Genomic DNA, 22,276 nt, shown 5'->3' with positions numbered 1-22,276 from the left:
CTGCGGACAGAGAGAAAAACACAAACTGGAGAGAGAGAGAAACACAAACTGGGGAGAGGGAGAGAGAAACCAAAACTGAGGAAAGAGAAACACAAATTGAGGAGAGAGAGAGAAACACAAACTGAGAGAGAGAAACACAAACTGAGGAGAGAGAGAGAAACACAAACTGAGGAGAGAGAGACAAACACAAACTGGAGAGAGAGAGAAACACAAACTGGGGAGAGAGAAACACAAACTGGGGAGAGAGAGAAACACAAACTGGGGGAGAGAGAGAAACACAAACTGGGGAGAGAGAGAGAAACACAAACTGAGGGAGAGAGAAACACAAACTGAGGGAGAGAGAAAAACAAACTGAGGAGCGAGAGAGAAACACAAACTGAGGAGAGAGAGAGAAACACAAACTGAGGAGCGAGAGAGAAACACAAACTGAGGAGAGAGAGAGAAACACAAACTGAGGAGCGAGAGAGAAACACAAACTGAGGGAGAGAGAGAAAAACACAAACGGAGGACAGTGGGGGAGGCAGAAACGTAGGAGAGAGAGGTAGAAACACAAACTGAGGGAGAGAGAGACAAGCTGGGGAGAGAGGTAGAAACAGAAACTGAGGAAAGAGAAACATAAACTGAGGAGAGTGAGAAACACAAACTGAGGAGAGAAAGACAAACACATTACTGAGGAGAGAGAGAGAGAAACACAAACCGGGGAGAGAGGGAGAAACACAAACTGATGGGAGAGAGAGAAATATAAACTGCGGAGAGAGAGAAACTGGGAGAGAGAAACACAAACTGAGGGAGAGAGAGAGAAACACAAACTGAGGAGAGAGAGAGAGAAACACAAACTGAGAGAGATAGAAACACAAACTGAGGAGAGAGAGAAACACAAACTGGGGAGAGAGAGAAACACAAACTGAGGAGAGAGAGAGAGAAACACAAACTGGGGAGAGAAAGAGAAACACAAACTGAGGGAGTGAGAGAGAAACAAAAACTGGGGAGAGAGAGAGAAACTGGGGAGAGAGAGAGAAACACAAACTGACGAGAGAGAGAGAAACTGGGGGGGAGAGAGAAACACAAACTGAGGGAGAGAGAGAAAAACACTATCAGAGGAAAGTGGGGTAGACACAAACTGAGGAGAGAGAGGGAGAAACACAAACTGAGGAGAGAGAGAGAGAAACACAAACTGGGGAGAGAGAAAGACACTGAGGAGAGATAAACAGAAACTGAGGAGAGAGAGAGAGATACACAAACTGAGGAGAGAGAGAGAAACACAAGCTGGGGAGAGAGAAACACAAACTGGGGAGAGAGAGAGAAACAAACTGAGGAGGGAGAGAAACACAAACTGGGAGAGAGAGTGAGCAACACAATTTGGGGAAGAGAGAGAAACACAAACTGGGGAGAGGGAGAGAAAGACAGACTGGGGAGAGAGAGAAACACAACCTGGGGAGAGAGAGAAAAGCACAAACTGGGGGAGAGAGAGAAATACAAACTGGGGAGAGAGAAACACAAACTGAGGAGAGAGAGAGAAAAACACAAACTGAAGAGAGAGAGAGAAACACAAGCTGGTGAGAGAGAAACACAAACTGGGGAGAGAGAGAGAGAAACACAAACTTGGGAGAAAGAGAGAAACACAAACTGGGGGAGAGTGAGGAACACAAACTGTGGAGAGAGAGAAAAACACAAACTGGGGGAGAGAGAGAAACACAAACTGCGGACAGAGAGAAAAACACAAACTGGAGAGAGAGAGAAACACAAACTGGGGAGAGAGAGAGAGAAACCAAAACTGAGGAAAGAGAAACACAAATTGAGGAGAGAGAGAGAAACACAAACTGAGAGAGAGAAACACAAACTGAGGAGAGAGAGAGAAACACAAACTGAGGAGAGAGAGACAAACACAAACTGGAGAGAGAGAGAAACACAAACTGGGGAGAGAGAAACACAAACTGGGGAGAGAGAGAAACACAAACTGGGGGAGAGAGAGAAACACAAACTGGGGAGAGAGAGAGAAACACAAACTGAGGGAGAGAGAAACACAAACTGAGGGAGAGAGAAACACAAACTGAGGAGCGAGAGAGAAACACAAACTGAGGAGAGAGAGAGAAACACAAACTGAGGAGCGAGAGAGAAACACAAACTGAGGAGAGAGAGAGAAACACAAACTGAGGAGCGAGAGAGAAACACAAACTGAGGGAGAGAGAGAAAAACACAAACGGAGGACAGTGGGGGAGGCAGAAACTTAGGAGAGAGAGGTAGAAACACAAACTGAGGGAGAGAGAGACAAGCTGGGGAGAGAGGTAGAAACAGAAACTGAGGAAAGAGAAACATAAACTGAGGAGAGTGAGAAACACAAACTGAGGAGAGAGAGACAAACACATTACTGAGGAGAGAGAGAGAGAAACACAAACCGGGGAGAGAGGGAGAAACACAAACTGAGGGGAGAGAGAGAAATATAAACTGCGGAGAGAGAGAAACTGGGAGAGAGAAACACAAACTGAGGGGGAGAGAGAGAAACACAAACTGAGGAGAGAGAGAGAGAAACACAAACTGGGGAGAGAGAGAAACACAAACTGAGGAGAGAGAGAGAAAAACACAAACTGAAGAGAGAGAGAGAAACACAAGCTGGTGAGAGAGAAACACAAACTGGGGAGAGAGAGAGAGAAACACAAACTTGGGAGAAAGAGAGAAACACAAACTGGGGGAGAGTGAGGAACACAAACTGTGGAGAGAGAGAAAAACACAAACTGGGGGAGAGAGAGAAACACAAACTGCGGACAGAGAGAAAAACACAAACTGGAGAGAGAGAGAAACACAAACTGGGGAGAGAGAGAGAGAAACCAAAACTGAGGAAAGAGAAACACAAATTGAGGAGAGAGAGAGAAACACAAACTGAGAGAGAGAAACACAAACTGAGGAGAGAGAGAGAAACACAAACTGAGGAGAGAGAGACAAACACAAACTGGAGAGAGAGAGAAACACAAACTGGGGAGAGAGAAACACAAACTGGGGAGAGAGAGAAACACAAACTGGGGGAGAGAGAGAAACACAAACTGGGGAGAGAGAGAGAAACACAAACTGAGGGAGAGAGAAACACAAACTGAGGGAGAGAGAAACACAAACTGAGGAGCGAGAGAGAAACACAAACTGAGGAGAGAGAGAGAAACACAAACTGAGGAGCGAGAGAGAAACACAAACTGAGGAGAGAGAGAGAAACACAAACTGAGGAGCGAGAGAGAAACACAAACTGAGGGAGAGAGAGAAAAACACAAACGGAGGACAGTGGGGGAGGCAGAAACTTAGGAGAGAGAGGTAGAAACACAAACTGAGGGAGAGAGAGACAAGCTGGGGAGAGAGGTAGAAACAGAAACTGAGGAAAGAGAAACATAAACTGAGGAGAGTGAGAAACACAAACTGAGGAGAGAGAGACAAACACATTACTGAGGAGAGAGAGAGAGAAACACAAACCGGGGAGAGAGGGAGAAACACAAACTGAGGGGAGAGAGAGAAATATAAACTGCGGAGAGAGAGAAACTGGGAGAGAGAAACACAAACTGAGGGGGAGAGAGAGAAACACAAACTGAGGAGAGAGAGAGAGAAACACAAACTGGGGAGAGAGAGAAACACAAACTGAGGAGAGAGAGAGAGAAACACAAACTGGGGAGAGAGAGAAACACAAACTGAGGGAGTGAGAGAGAAACAAAAACTGGGGAGAGAGAGAGAAACTGGGGAGAGAGAGAGAAACACAAACTGATGAGAGAGAGAGAAACTGGGGGGAGAGAGAAACACAAACTGAGGGAGAGAGAGAAAAACACTATCAGAGGAAAGTGGGGGAGACACAAACTGAGGAGAGAGAGGGAGAAACACAAACTGAGGAGAGAGAGAGAAACACAAACTGGGGAGAGAGAAACACACTGAGGAGAGATAAACAGAAACTGAGGAGAGAGAGAGAGATACACAAACTGAGGAGAGAGAGAGAAACACAAGCTGGGGAGAGAGAGAGAAACACAAACTGGGGAGAGAGAGAGAAACAAACTGAGGAGGGAGAGAAACACAAACTGGGAGAGAGAGTGAGAAACACAATCTGGGGAAGAGAGAGAAACACAAACTGGGGAGAGGGAGAGAAAGACAGACTGGGGGAGAGAGAGAAACACAACCTGGGGAGAGAGAGAAAAACACAAACTGGGGGAGAGAGAGAAATACAAACTGGGGAGAGAGAAACACAAACTGAGGAGAGAGAGAGAAAAAACACAAACTGAAGAGAGAGAGAGAAACACAAACTGGTGAGAGAGAAACACAAACTGGGGAGAGAGAGAGAGAAACACAAACTTGGGAGAAAGAGAGAAACACAAACTGGGGGAGAGTGAGGAGCACAAACTGTGGAGAGAGAGAAAAACACAAACTGGGGGAGAGAGAGAAACACAAACTGCGGACAGAGAGAAAAACACAAACTGGAGAGAGAGAGAAACACAAACTGGGGAGAGAGAGAAACACAAACTGATGAGAAAAACACACACTGGGGAGAGAGAGAAACACCAACTGGGAAAGGGCGACAAACACAAACTGGGGAGAGAGAGAGAAACCGAAACTGGGGAGAGAGAGAAAAACAAACTGGGGAAAGAGAGAGAAACACAAACTGGGGAGAGAGAGAAACCCAAACTGGGGAAGAGAGCGAAACACAAACTGGGGAGAGATGGAGAAACACAAGCTGGGGAGAGAGGGAGAAGCACAAACCGGGGAAAGAGAGAGAAACACTAACTGAGGAGAGAGAGAGAAACACAAACTGAGGAGAAAGAGATAAACACAAACTGGGGAGAGAGAGAGAGAAACACAAACTGGGGAGAGAGAGAGAAATTCAAACTGGGGAGGGAGAGTGAAACACAAACTGGCGGAGAGAGAGACAAAAACAAACTGGGGAGAGAGAGAGAAACACAAACTGGGGAGAGAGAGAAACAGAAACTGGGGAGAGAGAGAGAATCAAACTGAGGAGTGAGAGAGAAACACAAACTGGGAGAGAGAGAAATACCAACTGGGGACAGAGCAACAAACACAAACTGAGGAGAGAGAGAGAAACACCAACTGGGGAGAGAGCGAGAAACACAAACTGGGGGGCGTGAGAGAGAAACACAAACTGGGGAGAGAGAGAACACACAAACTGGAGAGAGAGAATGAAACACAAACTGAGGAGAGAGAGAAACACAAACTGGGGGGAGAGAGTGAGAGAAACACAAACTGGGGAGAGAGAAAACAAAACTGGGGGAGAGAGAGAAACATAAGCTGAGGAGAGGCAGAGAAACACAAACTGGGGAGAGAGAGAAAACACAAACTGGGGAGATAGGGAGGAACACAAACTGGGGAGAGAGAGAGAAACACAGACTGGGGGACAGAGCGAAACACAACCTGGGCAGAGAGAGAGAAACACAAACTGGGGGAGAGAGAGGAACACAAACTGGGGGAGAGAGAGAAACACAAACTGAGGAGAGAGAGAGAAACACAAACTGGGGAGAGCGAGAGAAACACAGCCTGGGGAGAGAACGAGAAACACAAACTGTGGAGAGAGCGAGAAACTCAAACTGGGGAGAGAGAGAAAAACACAAACTGGGGAGAGAGAAACACAAGCTGGGGAGAGAGCAAGAAACACATACTGGGGAGAGAGAGAGAAACACAAACTGAGGAAGGAAGCAAAACACAAACTGAGGAGAGAGAAACACTAACTGGGGAGAGAGAGAAAAATACAAACTGAGGAGAGAGAGAGAGAAACACAAACTGGGGAGAGAGAGAAACACACACTGGGGAGAGAGAGAGAAACACAAACTGGGGAGAGAGCAAGAAACACAAACTGGGGAGAGAGAGAGAAACACAAACTGAGGAGAAAGAGAAACACAAACTGGGGAGAGAGAGAAAGACAAACTGGGGAGGAAGAGAAACACAAACTGGGGAGAGAGAGAAACACAAACTGGGGAGAGAGAGAAACACAAACTGTGGAGAGAGAGAGAAACACAAACTGCAGAGAGAGAGAGAAACACAGGCTGAGGAGAAGCACAAACTGGGGAGAGAGTGAGAAACACAAACTGGGGAGAGAGAGAAAAACACAAAGTGAGGAGAGAGTGAGAAACACAAACTGGGGAGAGAGAGTGAAACAAACTGGGGCGAGAGAGAGAAACACAAACTCGGGAGAGAGAGAGAAACAAAAATGGGTAGAGAGAGAGAAACACAAACTGAGGAGAGAGAGAAACTGAGGAGAGAGAGATACTGGGGAGAGAGAGAGAAACACAAACTGGTGGAGAGAGAGAAACACAAACTGCAGAGAGAGAGAGAAACACAGGCTGAGGAGAGAGAGAAACTGGGGCGAGAGAGAGAAACACAAACTGAGGAGAGAGAAACACAAACTGAGGCGTGAGAGAAACACAAACTGAGGGAGAGAGAGAAACACAAACTGAGGAGCGAGAGTGAAACACAAACTGTGGGTGGGGGGAGAGGAAACACAAACTGGAGAGAGAGTGAGAGCGAGTGGGAGAGTCTATTCTTTTGTTTTCTTCCTTTGATTTATAAATCAGTATAAAACAAATACCAGAGTTGGCAACCCTCTAAACAATGAATGTAATCAGCTCGAGGCTGGCACAAATGCTAGCTCAGTAAAGGAGAACAAATGGATTCTATGGTCAGCCAATATTTTAAAAGAGAAAGCAAATGACTTATGAGAAGGTTAAGGCAGGAACAAACATACCTTTAAGTAGAAAGGCAAAAGGAAATTATCATTGCTTTATATAAGGAATTAATCTCCTCTACAACCACTTGTATCTGTTTCTGAACTTGTCTCTGAGAGATCCTCTAATGCATATTCTAATACACAGCTGAACACATCGTGAAATATAAGCAAACTTAAGTTACAAAATAAGGACTAGACCCTTTGAATAAGGTCTACTTTCAGAACAATATAAAAGCAGAATTACTTAACACGGTAGCTCAGTTACTTATGACCATAAATAATTTGTGTCACTTCAGCTGCTAGATATTGGCCCTTATTTTCCACTCGGAGGCTTCCTGCATGCGGAGGCCTCCGATATGGAAAAAATCGACGAACTTACCTGAGGGCTCCCAAGGTGCATATACTTCCGTTCCTGGGCCTCTGCAAACTCAAAATGCGCAGGACCCACATATCCCAGTGACGCAGGCAGTTCGCAAGTGTCCCTGGGATCACGTGGGCCATGGGGAGCCAATAAGAGAAGGGAATCTCCCTTCATACACTTGGCAGATAGACCCGTCAAATGAATGGAGATCACCCCAAAAACACAGTAAAACATTAAATAAATTTTTTAAAAACCATCACATTTCAAAAATGAGTTGAAATTACAATAAATTAAATATTTTAAACAAAATTTAATTTTTTGAAAAAATAATTGAAGTTTTTTTACGGGGCTAAAAATAAACTTACCTTTTTTAAAAGTATTTTTAAATAATAAATGAGTGAAAAAATTTTTTTTTTACTTTTTTCAACTCTTATGCTGGTAAGAGTTCTAAGGGTTTTCAGTGGGCGGAGGTTCTCCAGAAAGCGGAACTGTCTGCCCACAGAGGCCCTTCTCCAGGACAGGCTGCTGATCTGTCAAGAGCATTCTTGACAGATCGGAACTACGTACCAGTTTTCAGCACGTGCGCTTCGCATGCCTGAAACTGCCATTTCTGATGTCCCTGATGTCACAGCCCATGCACACCCGTAGGCATCGGAATATATGGCCCATTAAGCTATTCCAGTGAGGAGGCACATTTAATATGTAAGGTAAGAAAACGGAATGAGGAAGCACTATTTGTCCATGAATTCTGCTATTTCTACCAGAACATGTACAATCTGCACTGTCAGGGACACTTCTCAAATCATACAATCCCTTGAGGAGGATAAATAGCCACAGGCAAACTTTAAGTTAGGCCAGTCTCTGTGAAACTTCTCCCTAACCTCCAAAGTTAATAGAGAGAAAAACTCCAAGAAATCCATCTAACATTGTAGTTAACATTATTCAACACTGTCCAGTTACATATATGTGGCATTTCCATTGCCTCAGCAGAATTAAAGTCAAAAGAGGAAGATTTTTGTCTTATTCGCCTGGGTGCTAATCTGAGTCAATGGTACAGGTAGACTATCCTTTATCCGAAAACCTCGGGACCAGCCGTGTTTCGGTTTTCGGAAAATTTCGGATTTCGGAAGGTATTTTATAAGACTGGGAAATTTGTCGGGGGTGGGGTTCGGGGTCGGCGGGGGGGGTCGGGGGTCGGGGTCGGCGGGGGTCGGGGTCGGCGGGGGTGGGGGTCGGCGGGGGGTCGGGGGTGGGGGTCGGTGGGGGTCGGCGGAGGGTCGGGGGTGGGGGTCGGCGGGGGGTCGTGGGTGGGGGTCGGCGGGGGTTCGGCGGGGGGTCGGGGGTGGGGTTCGGCGGGGGGTCGGGGGTGGGGGTCGTGGTCGTGCGCACGACTTACGCTGAACGAAAACACTTTCGGTTTTCAGAGGATTTCGGTTTTCGGAAGTGCGGATAAAGGATACACTATCCCTTATCCGAAAGGGTGGGGGGTCGGCGGGGGGTCGGGGGTCGGGGGGGGAGAAAAGAATATCGGACAGGCCGCTGCAGCTATCGGACGGGCTGATGTATTGTTGGGTTGGCTCGGCCTGCAATCTCCTACCCAGGAGGGAACTCAGTGACCCTCTGTCCTGCTCAGCGTAAGTTGTGCGCCACTCTGGTCATGTCGTGCGCACGACTTACGCTGAATGAAAAAACCTTCGGTTTTTAGAGGGTTTCGGTTTTCGGAAGTTCGGATAAAGGGTAGTCTACCTGTATTAAAATCAGGTGTGTTCTATAATGGGCGGGTGATTGCTCTCGCCCAGATTCCTGCCTAGGCGGTGAAGACGAATATCTGCCTTATAGTGCTTCACACAATATTTAATCACCTATGTCTTTTCTTATCTGGGATTTTCCAGCAACTTTTTAAAAGAATTGCAACCAACTCAAAAGAAAATGTGATGAGACTCCATTCGTCAACTGACTCCTAGATTTCTATTCACAGGATGTAAGCTAATAAGGGCCCTGGGGTACGATTTCCTTGGGTAGGCAGTAAATCTGCCCAGTTAACACCGAATAGCAAACTTGGACTGAAATATGAACGGTCATTAAATAACCTAGTTGATCACTGACCCAACATTAGTCTGCTTATAGCACTATAATTTTGAACTCAAATAAATTGCATGACATAGCCTAATGCACCACACTGACTGTATCAGCTTGGCTCTGTGTCTGCTTCTGAGCCAGAAGTCATGGGTTCAAGCTCCACTCCAGGACTTAAACATATAAGCCAGGCCAGCACTTCTGTGCAGAACTGGGGAACTACTAATTTGTCAGAGGTGCCATCTTTCAAATGAGACGTTAAACCGAGGAGGTCCTGCCTGCTTACTCAGAGGTATATAAACGATCCGGTGGCACTATTCAAAAGTAGAGCAGGGGTGTTCTCCTGGTGTTTTCTGGCTTACATTTATCACTCAACCAACACCACCAAAACAGAATGAGAGGATAAAATCAAATTGGCCAAAGAATCAGATCCGTCTTATGATCCTGTGAATTACTGCAGTGTGCTTATCTAAAGGAGCTCCTCAGCATTAATACAAAAGCAAACTACTGTGGATGCTGGAAGTCTGAAATAAAAACAGAAAATGCTGGAAATACTCAGCAGGTCGGGCAGCATCTGTGGAGAGAGAAACAGAGTTAACGTTTCAGGTCGATGACCTTTCGTCAGTTCTGTTAACTCTGTTTCTCTCTCCACAGATGCTGCCTGACCTGCTGAGTATTTCCAGCATTTTCTGCTTTTATATCCTCAGCATTAATCTTGGCTAACATCTATACCAGTGACCATCCCATCCAACCAGAGCCAGAGAGACTTGGCCTACTTGGCTGTGTCTCAATCGCCTCAGGACTGGGGCTGGCCGCTGCAGAGCCCTCAGGCAGAAGTGGGGATACAGCCAAACTGATACTACTGACTGTGACTGTGGAGAGGCATCTCAAACGATGGAGTATCTCTTAGAATGCCTGCTACTACCAGAGCCATGCAGATCTAAAGATCTGAGGGACATCAACTTTCGAGCCAGAGCCTGCGTGGAACAGTGGCAGGTGTAGCAACACGACACAACAACGATTTAGGCTGCCTGTGCTCATGGAGAGAGCTTCATGAAAATTCTGTGGATGTAGTGAATTGTATGAAGGGAGGCAAGGAAGAGCTGACATAGGGTATAGAGAAAGCCAAATATTTTATTTTGAAATTGCTTTACCCATATCTTCCATCCAACTATTATTTTATTCTGGCTTATAATATCCCTGACGTCATGTGGCATGGTTCATGGATAAGAAGTAAAGGGTTTATTTCTCAGAGTGGAAGCCCCTTCCCTACATCTGTCTGGTGAACTATCACTTCCTCCCCAGAGGTCACAATGGGGGAGACTTTCAACTGTCGGCCGCCCATTTCTTGCCTGAAAAACGGATGACTGGCAATTGAAAGTCTGATGGGGGCATTGTGTACCTATCTGCCCACCGGAATCAACTTTCAGCTAAGCCTATAAATGGGTATCCAGCACTCCTACACTTGTTGTAGGACCTCGATTGCAACGGTCAAGGAAAAATGGGCGAAGCGTGAGCAGGGCATGCCAGTCCCACGTTCTCCAGGTGTCGAGAGGCTCCTCCGGGCCCCACAAGAAATCTTCCTGCTGCCGACCCATTCTTGTCCTCCCCAACACTTCCCCTTCCCCCCCAACAGGCCTTAACCGCTGGCTGGCTGTGCGGACTAGCTGGCCGATTTTCCTCCTCACCAGACCGCCAAGCTGCAGCATTGAGGCAATTTGGTGCTCATGGCTCACCGACAAAATGTTAATGGGGTCCAGCAACTAGTATATAAAACTCAAATCTACTTCAATTGAAAACAAAAGCATCAAAGCCACAGTGGCATTCTGTAACATAGGATTTACTATAATGATATTTTGTTGCGTATTGTTCCACTTTTTTGGCATGTCTTATTTGGCCAAACTTCAATCGATGAATATTGCACTCAAATTGGGAATACTTTTCTGTCTCGCCACAAGGTGAAATATTAACTATTGATCAATAAATACCACCCAACTTATGAAATGTTGTGATTCTGTACTGTCATATATGCAAATGTCGAGGCATATACTTTAGAGAGTGCTGAAACAAAACATGATATACTTGACTGTATGAATTACTGTGTACCAATCAACTATTGATTATCACTCAATAATCAATTACTAATCCTTCCTGTGGATGTCATAACCAACCAAGCTCACCATCATCGAATTCAGGGTAAATCTTGGAAATGAATAAGAACTTGGACGAAGGGAAAAAGTAGTGGGTACTTGCTGCAGTAGTTAATCTGGGGTCGGGGAAATGCTGAGTAACGTGCCACAGGGTTTGGCTTTGGGACTGTTTCAAATTTACATCAATGATTAGAATCAGAAAATCACTGCACGTTAGTCAAATCTGCAGATGATACCAAACTAGGAAGGGCAGTTGACTCTGAGGCGGCAGCTTGGGAAGTGCAAAATGAGTTTGACAAAACATGTAGGTGGACAGAAGATTGGCAGATTAAATTAAATTTAATACAGACAAGTGTAAAATACTGCACATACCCAGGAAAAATGAGTGACATATGAAGGCCACTGCCATCTAGGAGCAATTAGTGTGGAGCACATGGGAAGGGACCAAGAACGGAGTGCTCGAAAGTCCTCTGGGGCTTCATTTTAATTCTGCAGGTGTGCAACAGGCCCATGTGGGTGCAGTATTGGCCCCAACCATGAAGAGAGGAGGCAGTCTAGGTGCATTCTGGGTTTAAAGGAGTCCTTCATATTAAAGGGACATGCACAGTGAAAGCCCTACGAAAGATGGAACTTTAAATGTTAAAAATGGCAGCTGCTGGTAAGTATCGATAAGTGCTGAAATTAATTACAGCCACCAAAATTTGTGATTTTTCATTGCTGTGTTCTTCTTCTTTAGTGAAATGGGACAAAACCTGTGACCATCTTCATGTTACCATGCCATAGCTAGATTGGCTGCCTGTTTTACATGCCGCCCGATATTCGCAGCACCCCAAGCAGCAGTCTGGATGATCCTGTAGTCTGATTTGGAGCGTGGCACCATTGTGCTGAGTAGTAGGTGGAGGGGGAGGGGAAACATGTTTATGACGAATTATGGTGCGGCAATAGGAGGTGGGTGCTAGTTTAACAGTGAGGCTTCCTTTTTTATTCCAGGTGGCATGGAGCAGTTGTATGGTCGGGGAGGGAAGATTATTTTTCCTGTGGTAAGTAGATGTTTCTATCACCAATCTGTCACTTAAGGCAGATAGCACCCAAAGGACAGCTCTGGAGTCAATCACACCAGATTTTTCTGGGAGTAGTTTGCCCCTTAACTGTACCCAGTGCTATTAGAAGATATTTGAGTGCAGTGGCCTCTGACATTCATTTGCCTTTAATTTACATTCATGCACCCTCTTCAGGTGCAGACACCAGAAAAGCCATAGAGGAGGTTTGTGCACAGTGCGGTGGAATTGGACTTTAACCGCCGAGTGGAAAATGGGCTTAGCAGTTTGGCCGCGTGTTTTACACACCACCATTTGTTTCCATTGGCTTCAATCGAAAGGAAGATGGGATGAGATGTAAAACGGGCTGCTGAGTTACCATTGCCTGCATTGCGTTGCCACCCAAGACCAATTTCACCCCTCCCTAGAGTTAGAGGAAAGACTGGAGAACCCTTCACAGCCTCGGTCTCCCAAATTGTTTTTGTCACATATAAATTCACACTAACACCTAAATATTCTGAAATTTTTCAGTTAAACAAAAAAAACTGCTCTGATTCCCTTGTACGAACAGCACAATTAATTACTTTATTTTTCAAAAATATTCAGTTTAGCATTATTTTCATTTCAAAAGTTCTTTTTGAACTTCGATGAGTTTAGAGACTGATATAAAATGTAAATCATATAAAGTGATTGGGAGCGGAATTTTATGTATCCCAACATATTGACACTGACGATCTGAGTTCAGGAAATGATTTGCTATGGTTACACTATGTATGATCTTAACGGCAAAATTCCCAAAGCTGTTTCTTCATATTAATACTGTAGGTATAGTTTCTATGATATGGTATTGGAAATTTTCTGTAAAGTATTATTCCAAGCCTAACATACCTGTTAGGTACATTTCTTCTCCTTCTGTGAACATCTGGTGGCATCTGACACACCTTGCACAAGTTGGGTGGTAATGCTTGCCTCCTGCCTAAAAAGAAAATAGACTTTTATTAACAAAACTTCTTAGCTTAACTTTAAGAAAGCTACACCCAGATACCTATTGCGGGCACATTAATCTCGCTCCCTGATTTTCTTCTATGCATTCTGCCCAGATGATCTTTATGCCAAGTGCTAACAGGGAAAATCTGTCCCTCTCTATCTATGTATTTTTATTTTCCAGGAATCAATCAAAAGCTTTTACTTCACTGCGTCTGAGCTGATTTAATACATACTTCTTTCTAAATCCTTTCAGTAAAGATATGAATTCCACACCTCAATACCCCCTTCCCTTACAACAGTGTAACCCTCTGTCTCACTGTGAGTATTGCCACAGGATATCTCCTTCTGTTCAGGTTAGATTGTCAATTAAGGCGACAGAGGCATGGACCCTTTGAGAAATAATATAGCCTCAGAAAAATTTCTAAGTTCATTGCTTGTCATATAGGTAAAGAAAAAGCTATTGTTTGGCTTGTCTGGCTATTGTTTGGTAAAAATGTGACTGAGGATTTGACCTTTGTGGATGAAATGTCAGCAACTGTGAACCCAAGAACTGAGTTGATAGCATAAATGCATACCTATTTTCAGCACGTAATTGAACTTGAAAATTAAATAGAAAGTTTAGTGACGATCAATAGCAGAAATATTAAGTCATCAAAGGATCAATGCACCGATGCACAAGTAGTCTTCTACATATTTCATTTTGAAAAATAGTCTGGTGAAAAGATTGCTTATTGACATGACTAGAAGAACCATGAAATATTTTTAAGTTACAAATTGTTAATATTCGTAGATGCTTGCAACATATCACATTGTACATTTTGCAAGGAATCAGAATCCAATAAAGCATGTGGGAACATGGGTGCAAATCCAATTAAAGTTATTGAAGTAAAAATTCAATCTTTAATGATACGGGAAAGGGCAAACTAGTAATTCTCAGGCTTCTATAACTAAAAGGAACAGAGACTGCTGAAAATAAGTCACTCATCAAGAATGTGAAAATGTGTGACTTTCTGAAAGTTACTGAGTGCACATTTTCACAGATGAAGATTTGGATGGATGGTTCCAATGCATGTATCTCTTTGCATCAAGTTGAGGCTTGGGGGTCAAAAACACACCACTGAGATGAAAATGCAACACGTGAAAAGCTGTTTGTTAAACAGGGTTGAGGCTTTAAGTAAAAGAGACTTGGAGAATTAGCCATGATCCACATTGGTGGTGAGTGCTGGGAGTGTATGCTTGAGATCATAGGAAAGTATTTTTGTTATGAGTACAGTGTGTGATGTAGCTTCTCTTTCTTGTAGGAGAAAACTTTGATAGATATATACAGGAATATGAACATTCACAGCCTACAATTTGTCTTATAAAAATATGTATCAATACTGCACTGTTACAAATTTTGAGTCTGCATTATTCTCTCAGGTTCAATGTCACCAGTATGTGCTTATTACTGCACTTCTGTGTAGAATGCTTCAAAGTACAATTTAATTTAGATTAAAATTCACAGCTTGATAAATGAATATATCTTAAGGTTTATTACAGTAACTACTTTAAGCTTGCAATAACAGTTCTTCCAGCGATTATGCTACAGGAAACTTTCTTTTATCCGGCATGGACGGGACCGACGTGGTGCCTGTTCATCAAAAATTCCGGATAACTGAACGCTGTAGTAAAAGATACGGAGCTGAGAGCTCCGTATAAAGCAACAAACCCTGTTGCTTAGCAACAAGTTCAAAACAATGGCCACAAGTTGCAAGCGTCTCTGTAGCTTAGCAACAGCTGCAGCTACACCCTTGCACAGCAACACATGGAGCAAGGCAAGTAATAAAAGTTACCTGAACCTACTCCTGAATTTTGCCGGTTAACCGACATTTCCGGTTATTTAGGGGCCGGTTAATCGAAAGTTTCCTGTATTTAATAAACTGTCATCTGCAGCTTGTCATTTAAAAAGATTTACGATGGCCCATGTGTCAACACATGCAATAACTTTTAACTCAACATTGCAGAGATTAGATGCCATTGTCTGAACTAATAAATAGCTCACCAAGCTGTAAATTTTAAGTGAGGTGGTACTTAATTAATTCAGTCAGCTCCCATCCATGTGTGTTGCTGCATTAGTTAAGGCAGATAATGACTTATTAAATGTTTTAGCTGGAAGATCGTCAAAGTCTGATAATATCATTGTTACCATTCCACACCAGTAACTCTTCACCATACTTGCCACCAATGGGTTAGTGTTTAAATATTAATCTATTCAAATTGTTGTGTCTGTGTATAATAAGACACAGACTGCAGGAGAACGGTACAACAGGTGTTTACTCAACGTGGCTCACACGGGAACTGATCTGTACAGATTACTACTCAGTGCTATATACAGGTGTGGTCACTGCCGGTACTGCAGTATACATGAGCTGCAAAGATAGTTCCCCCCTTAAAGGTATATACATTACAATTCCTCCCCTTTTAGATTAACAGTACCATAACACTCATTTAACAATTAAATATCAAACTAATTACAATTAACACTTTTAACATGCAACATTAGCTGAAAATAGTCTATTTATATATTCAGTCTTTGGGGAGGCTTCCTGATCCTTTCTGGATAGCGCCTTTCCCGAGTGTCTTGCTCTTGGTGCGGAGGCGATTCTGGCCCCCTGTCGTCGGTTGGTTCAGCAGCTTCCGATGCTACTGTTTCTGGGGTAGATGCGACCTGTACGTCAGGTTCATCACCAGGTACGTATGGGCGAGGCATGGGGTTGACTTGTTCCTGTGACTCTAGGGTCTGGTCAGCATGGCGTCTCACGATGCTCTCCCCAACGTCCACTGTGTACATTAGTGGGCCCTGCCGTGTGCATATCGTTCCTGGCTGCCATTTTTCTGTTCGGTAGTCGCAGGCCAAGACTGGTTGCCCTACATTGAAGCTCCTTGTTGGCTTTTCATGGATGTGCTGGAATTGCTTACTCTCAACATCTCTTCGTACGTTTGGTCTGAGCAAATCCAGGCGAGATCTTAACCTTCGGTTAAAGAACATCATGGCTGGGGCCTGGTTGGTGACTGCATGTGTCGCATTCCGGTAGGCGAACAGGAAATTGTCCACCTTGTGCTGCAGTGGAATGTTGTCATTGTACATAGCCTTTATTGCCTTCTTAAAGGTTGGAACGAACCTCTCAGCCAATCCATTTGTGGCTGGATGATACGGAGCGGATGTGTAATGCCTTACCCCATTCTTTTTCAAGAACCTCCGGAACTCTTCGGACACAAACTGTGGTCCGTTGTCGGAGCAAATCTGTTCTGGCAAGCCATTCCTGGCAAAAATGGTCCGTAGGACTGCAATAGTTTTCTCCGTGGTGGTGGAGAACATTTTGATGACCTCAGGCCATTTCGAGTGCGCATCCACGGCTATTAAAAACATTGAGTCCATGAATGGACAAGCAAAATCAATATGCACCCGTTGCCATGGAGATGAGGGCCACTCCCATGGGTGTAGATGGGCCTGTGGTGGTGCATTTTGGACTTTCTGGCATCCTGAGCAGCTCTTGGTCAGGTCCTCGATTTGTTTATCGATTCCCGGCCACCACACATAAGCCCTGGCTAGGCTTTTCATTTTTACCCCTCCCAGATGACCCTCATGAAGCTCATTGAGCACTCTATCCCTTAACTTGGGTGGAATTACCACTCGGGATCCACACATCAAGGTCCCCCGGCACACTGACAGCTGTTCTCTCCTTGTCGAGAATGCTGGCAACAGTGAGTCGCCATGTGCTGGCCATCCCTTCACCGTCAAATCATATACCCGAGACAGTGTCGGGTCAGTTCGGGTTTCCTTTTCGATACAAGCGTTAGTTACCGGTAGGTATTCAACTATAGTCGAATGGAATATTTCGACAGGATCCACTGCTGGTGCTTCCTCCGCAGTAGGCAGTGGCAGGCGTGATAGCCCATCAGCATTTCCATGCTGTTTCGTGCCCTTATATTCAATCTCATAGTGGTGCGCCCCTAGAAAAAGTGACCATCTTTGTAGTCGTTGCGCAGTCATCACCGGAACGCCCTTCTTCGGATTAAAAATGGAGACAAGTGGCTGGTGATCAGTCAGCAAGGTGAATTTCTGCCCGTGCAGATAGTGATTGAACTTTTTCACTCCCCACACTAGGCTGAGGGCCTCCCTGTCAATCTGGGCGTAGTTACGCTCAGCTGAGGTTAGTGATCGTGACGCAAAGGCTATTGGCCTCTCTGAGCCGTCCGAGAATTTGTGCGACAGCACCGCTCCAATGCCGTAGGGTGACGCATCACATGCCAACCGAATTGGTAATGCTGGGTTGTAATGGGCCAATGCCTCTTTCGATGTGATTAGTGTTTTGCTCTTCTGGAAAGCTCGTCTACATTCGTCACTCCACTTCCATGGTGCCCCAGTTTGCAGTAGGGTGTTCAGTGGGTGTAGTATTGTAGACAAATTTGGCAAGAACTTATGGTAGTAGTTTACCAGCCCGAGGAACGACCTCAGTTGTGACACCTTTTCCGGTGCTGGAGCCTTGACTACTGCCTTTATCTTCTCTGGGGACTTATGTAACCCCTCTTTATCGATAACGTGGCCACAATACGAGATCTGTTTTCTAAAAAACTCGCATTTGGGGCGGTTAGCTCGGAGCCCATATTCCTGCAATCTATTGAGCACCTGCTCCAGGTTGGCAAGGTGATCACTGTCATTTTCGCCCGTGACCAGGATGTCGTCCAAATAACACTGGGTCCCTGGGATCCCTTGCAGGACTTGTTCCATTGCCCTCTGCCAGATAGCCGGAGCTGATGCTACCCCGAATACCAGCCGGTTGTATTGGTAGAGACCTTTATGGGTGTTGATTGTGAGGTATTTTTTTGATGCTTCTTCTACCTCCATTTGCAGATATGCCTGGGCCAGATCAATCTTAGTGAAGCATTTCCCTCCAGATAGCGAGGCGAAAATATCTTCAATCCGCGGAAGTGGATATTGTACGGTGTGAAGGACCGGGTTCACTATTACCTTAAAGTCCCCACAGATGCGAACCTTCCTTGGTTCCCCAGGCGTGCTGCTCAACGACTTTTTCATCACAGGGACGATGGGTGTAGCCCACTCGCTCCAGTCTACCTTGGACAGTACACCTGAATGTTCCAGACTCTCCAGCTCTGCTTCGATGGCTGGGCGGATCGCATAAGGTACCGGTCTGGCATTAAAAAATTTTGGGCTTGCGCTTTCTTCAATTTTAATCGTCACTGTCATGCCTTTTAGTGTTCCGAGTCCTTGCTGGAACACTTCTTTTGCGTCAGTTAGGATCTTTGACAGTCGCCCAGATGTGACATCGTCATCCTTTTTTGTCAGCCACAGTCAGTGCCTGTATGGAATGCCAATCCAGTTGTATTTTCCGGATCCATTCACATCCCAATAATGGTGGTCCTCCATCTTGCAATACATACAGGTCTAGTTTTGGTGTTTCCTTACCGTTATATATAACGGTCACCCTTATTTTTCCTTTGGGGTAGACTTTTTGCCCCGTGTACGTCTTCAAAATAATTTTTGTGTCTCTCAAGGGTATGTGTGAGTATAGCCGCTCGTAGTCCCGTCGGTTTATGACTGTTAGGGCTGATCCTGTGTCCAATTCCATCTTTACCTGGACTCCTGCTATCTTGAGAGTGACCTAAATGGTTCGGTGATCCCCCGTTGTGATCACATTATGTAGTTTCAGACAACTCAGTTCCCTGCTTTCAGAGTCGTTATCACTCTTTTTTTCGTCTAAACTATTCTCCGTCATCTTATGTACCTTCTTGTACTTTTCTTTGGTAGGTTTCTTATTGCTGGTTTTCTTTCCCGACCTGCAGACTCGTGCTATGTGTCCTAGTTTTCCACACTGTCTTCACACTTTGTCTTTGAACCAGCAATCATTCTGGTCGTGTGTTGTTCTGCCGCAGCGATAGCACTTCTCTGTTCCATATGACATTTCGTTTGTGCCATATTCTTGCGGTCTCTGTTGTATCTCTGCAGCGCCCCGTGCTGCTGCTTCATATGATACCGCAATGCTGAAAGCCTTTTCCAGCGTAAGGTCCTTTTCAGATAAAAGCCGTTTCTGGGTTCCTTCACTTTGAAGCACACACATAAACTTGTCCCTTAAGGTATCTGCCAGTCCCGCTCCAAAGTGACAGTGTTTCGATAGTTTGCGCAGTTCTGTTGAATAATCTGCATTGCTTTCATCCTTATGCTGGTTCCGTTTGTGAAACTTGAATCTTTCTTCTATCAGTAGCGGTGTGGGGTTCAAATGTTCCTGTAGTATTGTTACTATGTCTTCAAAACTCTTTTCTGTTAGATCCGTGATTCTGAGTGTAAGATGTTTTTCAATAACCACACGGATGCTGTAACTTAACAATCAACAGGTATTTACTGGAGTAGGGTAGTCTCAAGACTGGGGTACAGAAGCATGCTCAAGGCTTATATACAGGTGTGGTCACTGCCGGTACTACAGTATACAGGAGCTGTAAAAGTAGTTCTCTCGTAAAGGTACATACACTACAATTCCTCCCCTTTTAGATTAGTAGCACCCATAATATTCAAATAACAAATAACACTTTAACATGTACATTAAACAACAATAGTACATTTATAGATTCAGTCTTTGGGGCGGCTTCCTGATCCTTTCGGGATAGTGCCTTTCCTGAGGTTCTTGTTCTTGGTGCGGAGGCGATTCTGGCCCCTTTTCATCGGTTAGTTCATCGGGTTCCACTGCTACTGGTTCGGAGGTAAATGCTACCGGTATGTCGGGTTCATCCCCAGGTACGCAAGACATGGGGTTGACTCGTTCCTGTGACGCTAAGATCTGATCAACGTGGCATCTCACAATGTTCTCCCCGACACCCTCTGTGTACATTAATGGCCCCTGCCGTGTGCATATCGTTCCGGGTTGCCATTTCTCTGTTCGGTAGTCACGGTCCAAGACTGGTTGTCCTACATTTAAGCTCCTTGTCGGCTTCTCATTGATGTGCTGGAATTGTTTATCCTCAACATTTCTTCGAACATTTGGTCTAAGCAAGTCTAGACGAGATCGCAACCTTTGGTTAAAGAACATCATGGCCGGGGTCTGGTTGGTAACTGCATGTGTCGCGTTTCGGTAGGCTAATAAGAAATTGTCCACCTTATGCTGTAGTGGAATTTCATCGTCGCACATGGCCTTTATCGCCTTCTTAAAGGTTTGTACGGACGTCTCAGCCAATCCATTTGTGGCTGGATGATACGGGGCGGATGTGTAATGCCTTACCCCATTCCTTCTCATAAATTTTTGAAACTCTTCGGACACAAACTGTGGTCCATTATCAGAGCAAATCTGCTCTGGCAAGCTGTTTCTGGCAAATATGGTCCGTAGGACCGCAATTGTTTTCTCTGTAGTGGTTGAGGACATTTTTATCACCTCAGGCCACTTCGAATGAGCATCCACTGCTATTAAGAACATTGAGTCCATGAATGGACCAGCAAAATCAATATGCACCCGTTGCCATGGAGAGGAGGGCCACTCCCATGGGTGTAGAGGGGCATGTGGTGGTGCATTTTGGACCTTCTGGCATCCTGAGCAGCTCTTGGTTAGGTCTTCGATTTGTTGATCGATTCCCAGCCACCACACATAAGCCCTAGCAAGGCTTTTCATTTTCACTCCCCCCAGATGACCTTCATGTAGCTCATTTAGCACTCTCTCCCTTAACTTGGGTGGAATCATCACTCTGGATCCACACATCACTGTCCCCTGGCATACTGACAGCTGTTCTCTTCTGGATGAGAATGCTGGCAACAGTGAGTCGCCATGTGTTGGCCATCCCCTCACCGTCAAATCATATACCCGAGACAGCGTCGGATCATTGCGGGTCTCCTTCTCTATATCCGCGTTCATTACTGGCAATCATTCAATTATTGACGAATAAAATATCTCGATAGGGTCCACTGCTGGTGCTTCCTCCACAGTAGGCAGTGGCAGGTGCGATAGCCCATCAGCGTTTCCATGCTGTTTCGTGCCTTTATATTCTATTTCATATTGATTCGCCCCTAGAAACACGGACCATCTTTGTAACCATTGTGACGTCATTACTGGAACGCCCTTCTTAGGATTAAAGATGGAGACAAGTGGTTGGTGGTCAGTCAGCAAGGTGAACCTCTGCCCATGCAGATAGTGGTTGAATTTTTTTACTCCCCATACTAGGCTGAGGGCCTCCCTGTCAATCTGGGCGTAGTTGCGCTCGGCTGAGGTTAGTGACCGAGACGCAAAGGCTACTGGCCTCTCCAACCCGTCTGGGAATTTGTGCGACAGCACCGCTCCAATACCATAGGGCGATGCATCACATGCCAAACGAATTGGTAGTGCTGGGTTGAAATGGGCCAACACCTCTTTTGATGTGATCAATTCTTTACACTTCTGGAAAGCTCATCTACATTCGTCATTCCACTTCCATGGTACCCCTGTTTGCAGTAGGGTGTTCAGTGGGTGTAATACCGTGGACGAATTTGGTAAGAACTTATGGTAGTAGTTTACCAGCCCGAGGAACGACCTCAGTTGTAACACATTTTCTGGTGCTGGAGCCTTGACTACTGCCTCAATCTTTTCAGGGGACTTATGTAACCCCTCTTCATCGATGACATGGCCACAATACGAGATCTGCTTCTGGAAAAACTCACACTTGTGGCGATTAGCTCGTAGCCCATATTCCTTTAATCTGGTGAGCACCTTCCCCAAGTTGGCAGGGTGATCACTGTCATTTTCGCCCGTGACCAGGATGTCGTCCAAATAACACTGGGTCCCTGGAATCCCTTGCAGGACTTGATCCATCGCCCTTTGCCAAATAGCCGGAGCCGATGCTACCCCGAACACCAGCCGGTTGTATTGATAAAGACCTTTATGAGTGTTAATCGTAAGGTATTGTTTCGAGGCTTCTTCTACCTCCATTTGCAAGTACGCTTGGGCTAGATCAATTT

General features: G+C 45.1%; 1 protein-coding gene across 6 annotated transcripts in view; it reads right to left on the bottom strand.

The window, feature by feature from the left end:
• Positions 1–22,276, bottom strand: part of ablim3 (actin binding LIM protein family, member 3) — a 497,979-nt gene that overhangs the window by 155,623 nt on the left and 320,080 nt on the right. For all 6 annotated transcript variants that reach the window (XM_085995354.1, XM_085995352.1, XM_085995349.1 and 3 more), the window contains exon 7: positions 13,207–13,294. In XM_085995354.1, coding sequence (XP_085851480.1) covers positions 13,207–13,294 — 88 coding nt within the window. The remainder of the gene's footprint in view (positions 1–13,206; positions 13,295–22,276) is intronic.

This window comes from Somniosus microcephalus, chromosome 8 (genome assembly GCF_052327205.1).
Source record: "Somniosus microcephalus isolate GS21.2 chromosome 8, FLI_Smic_1.0, whole genome shotgun sequence".
NCBI lineage: Eukaryota > Metazoa > Chordata > Chondrichthyes > Squaliformes > Somniosidae > Somniosus > Somniosus microcephalus.
The sequence above is the reverse complement of the archived record's forward strand: the minus strand, read 5'-3'. Positions and strand labels throughout refer to the sequence as shown.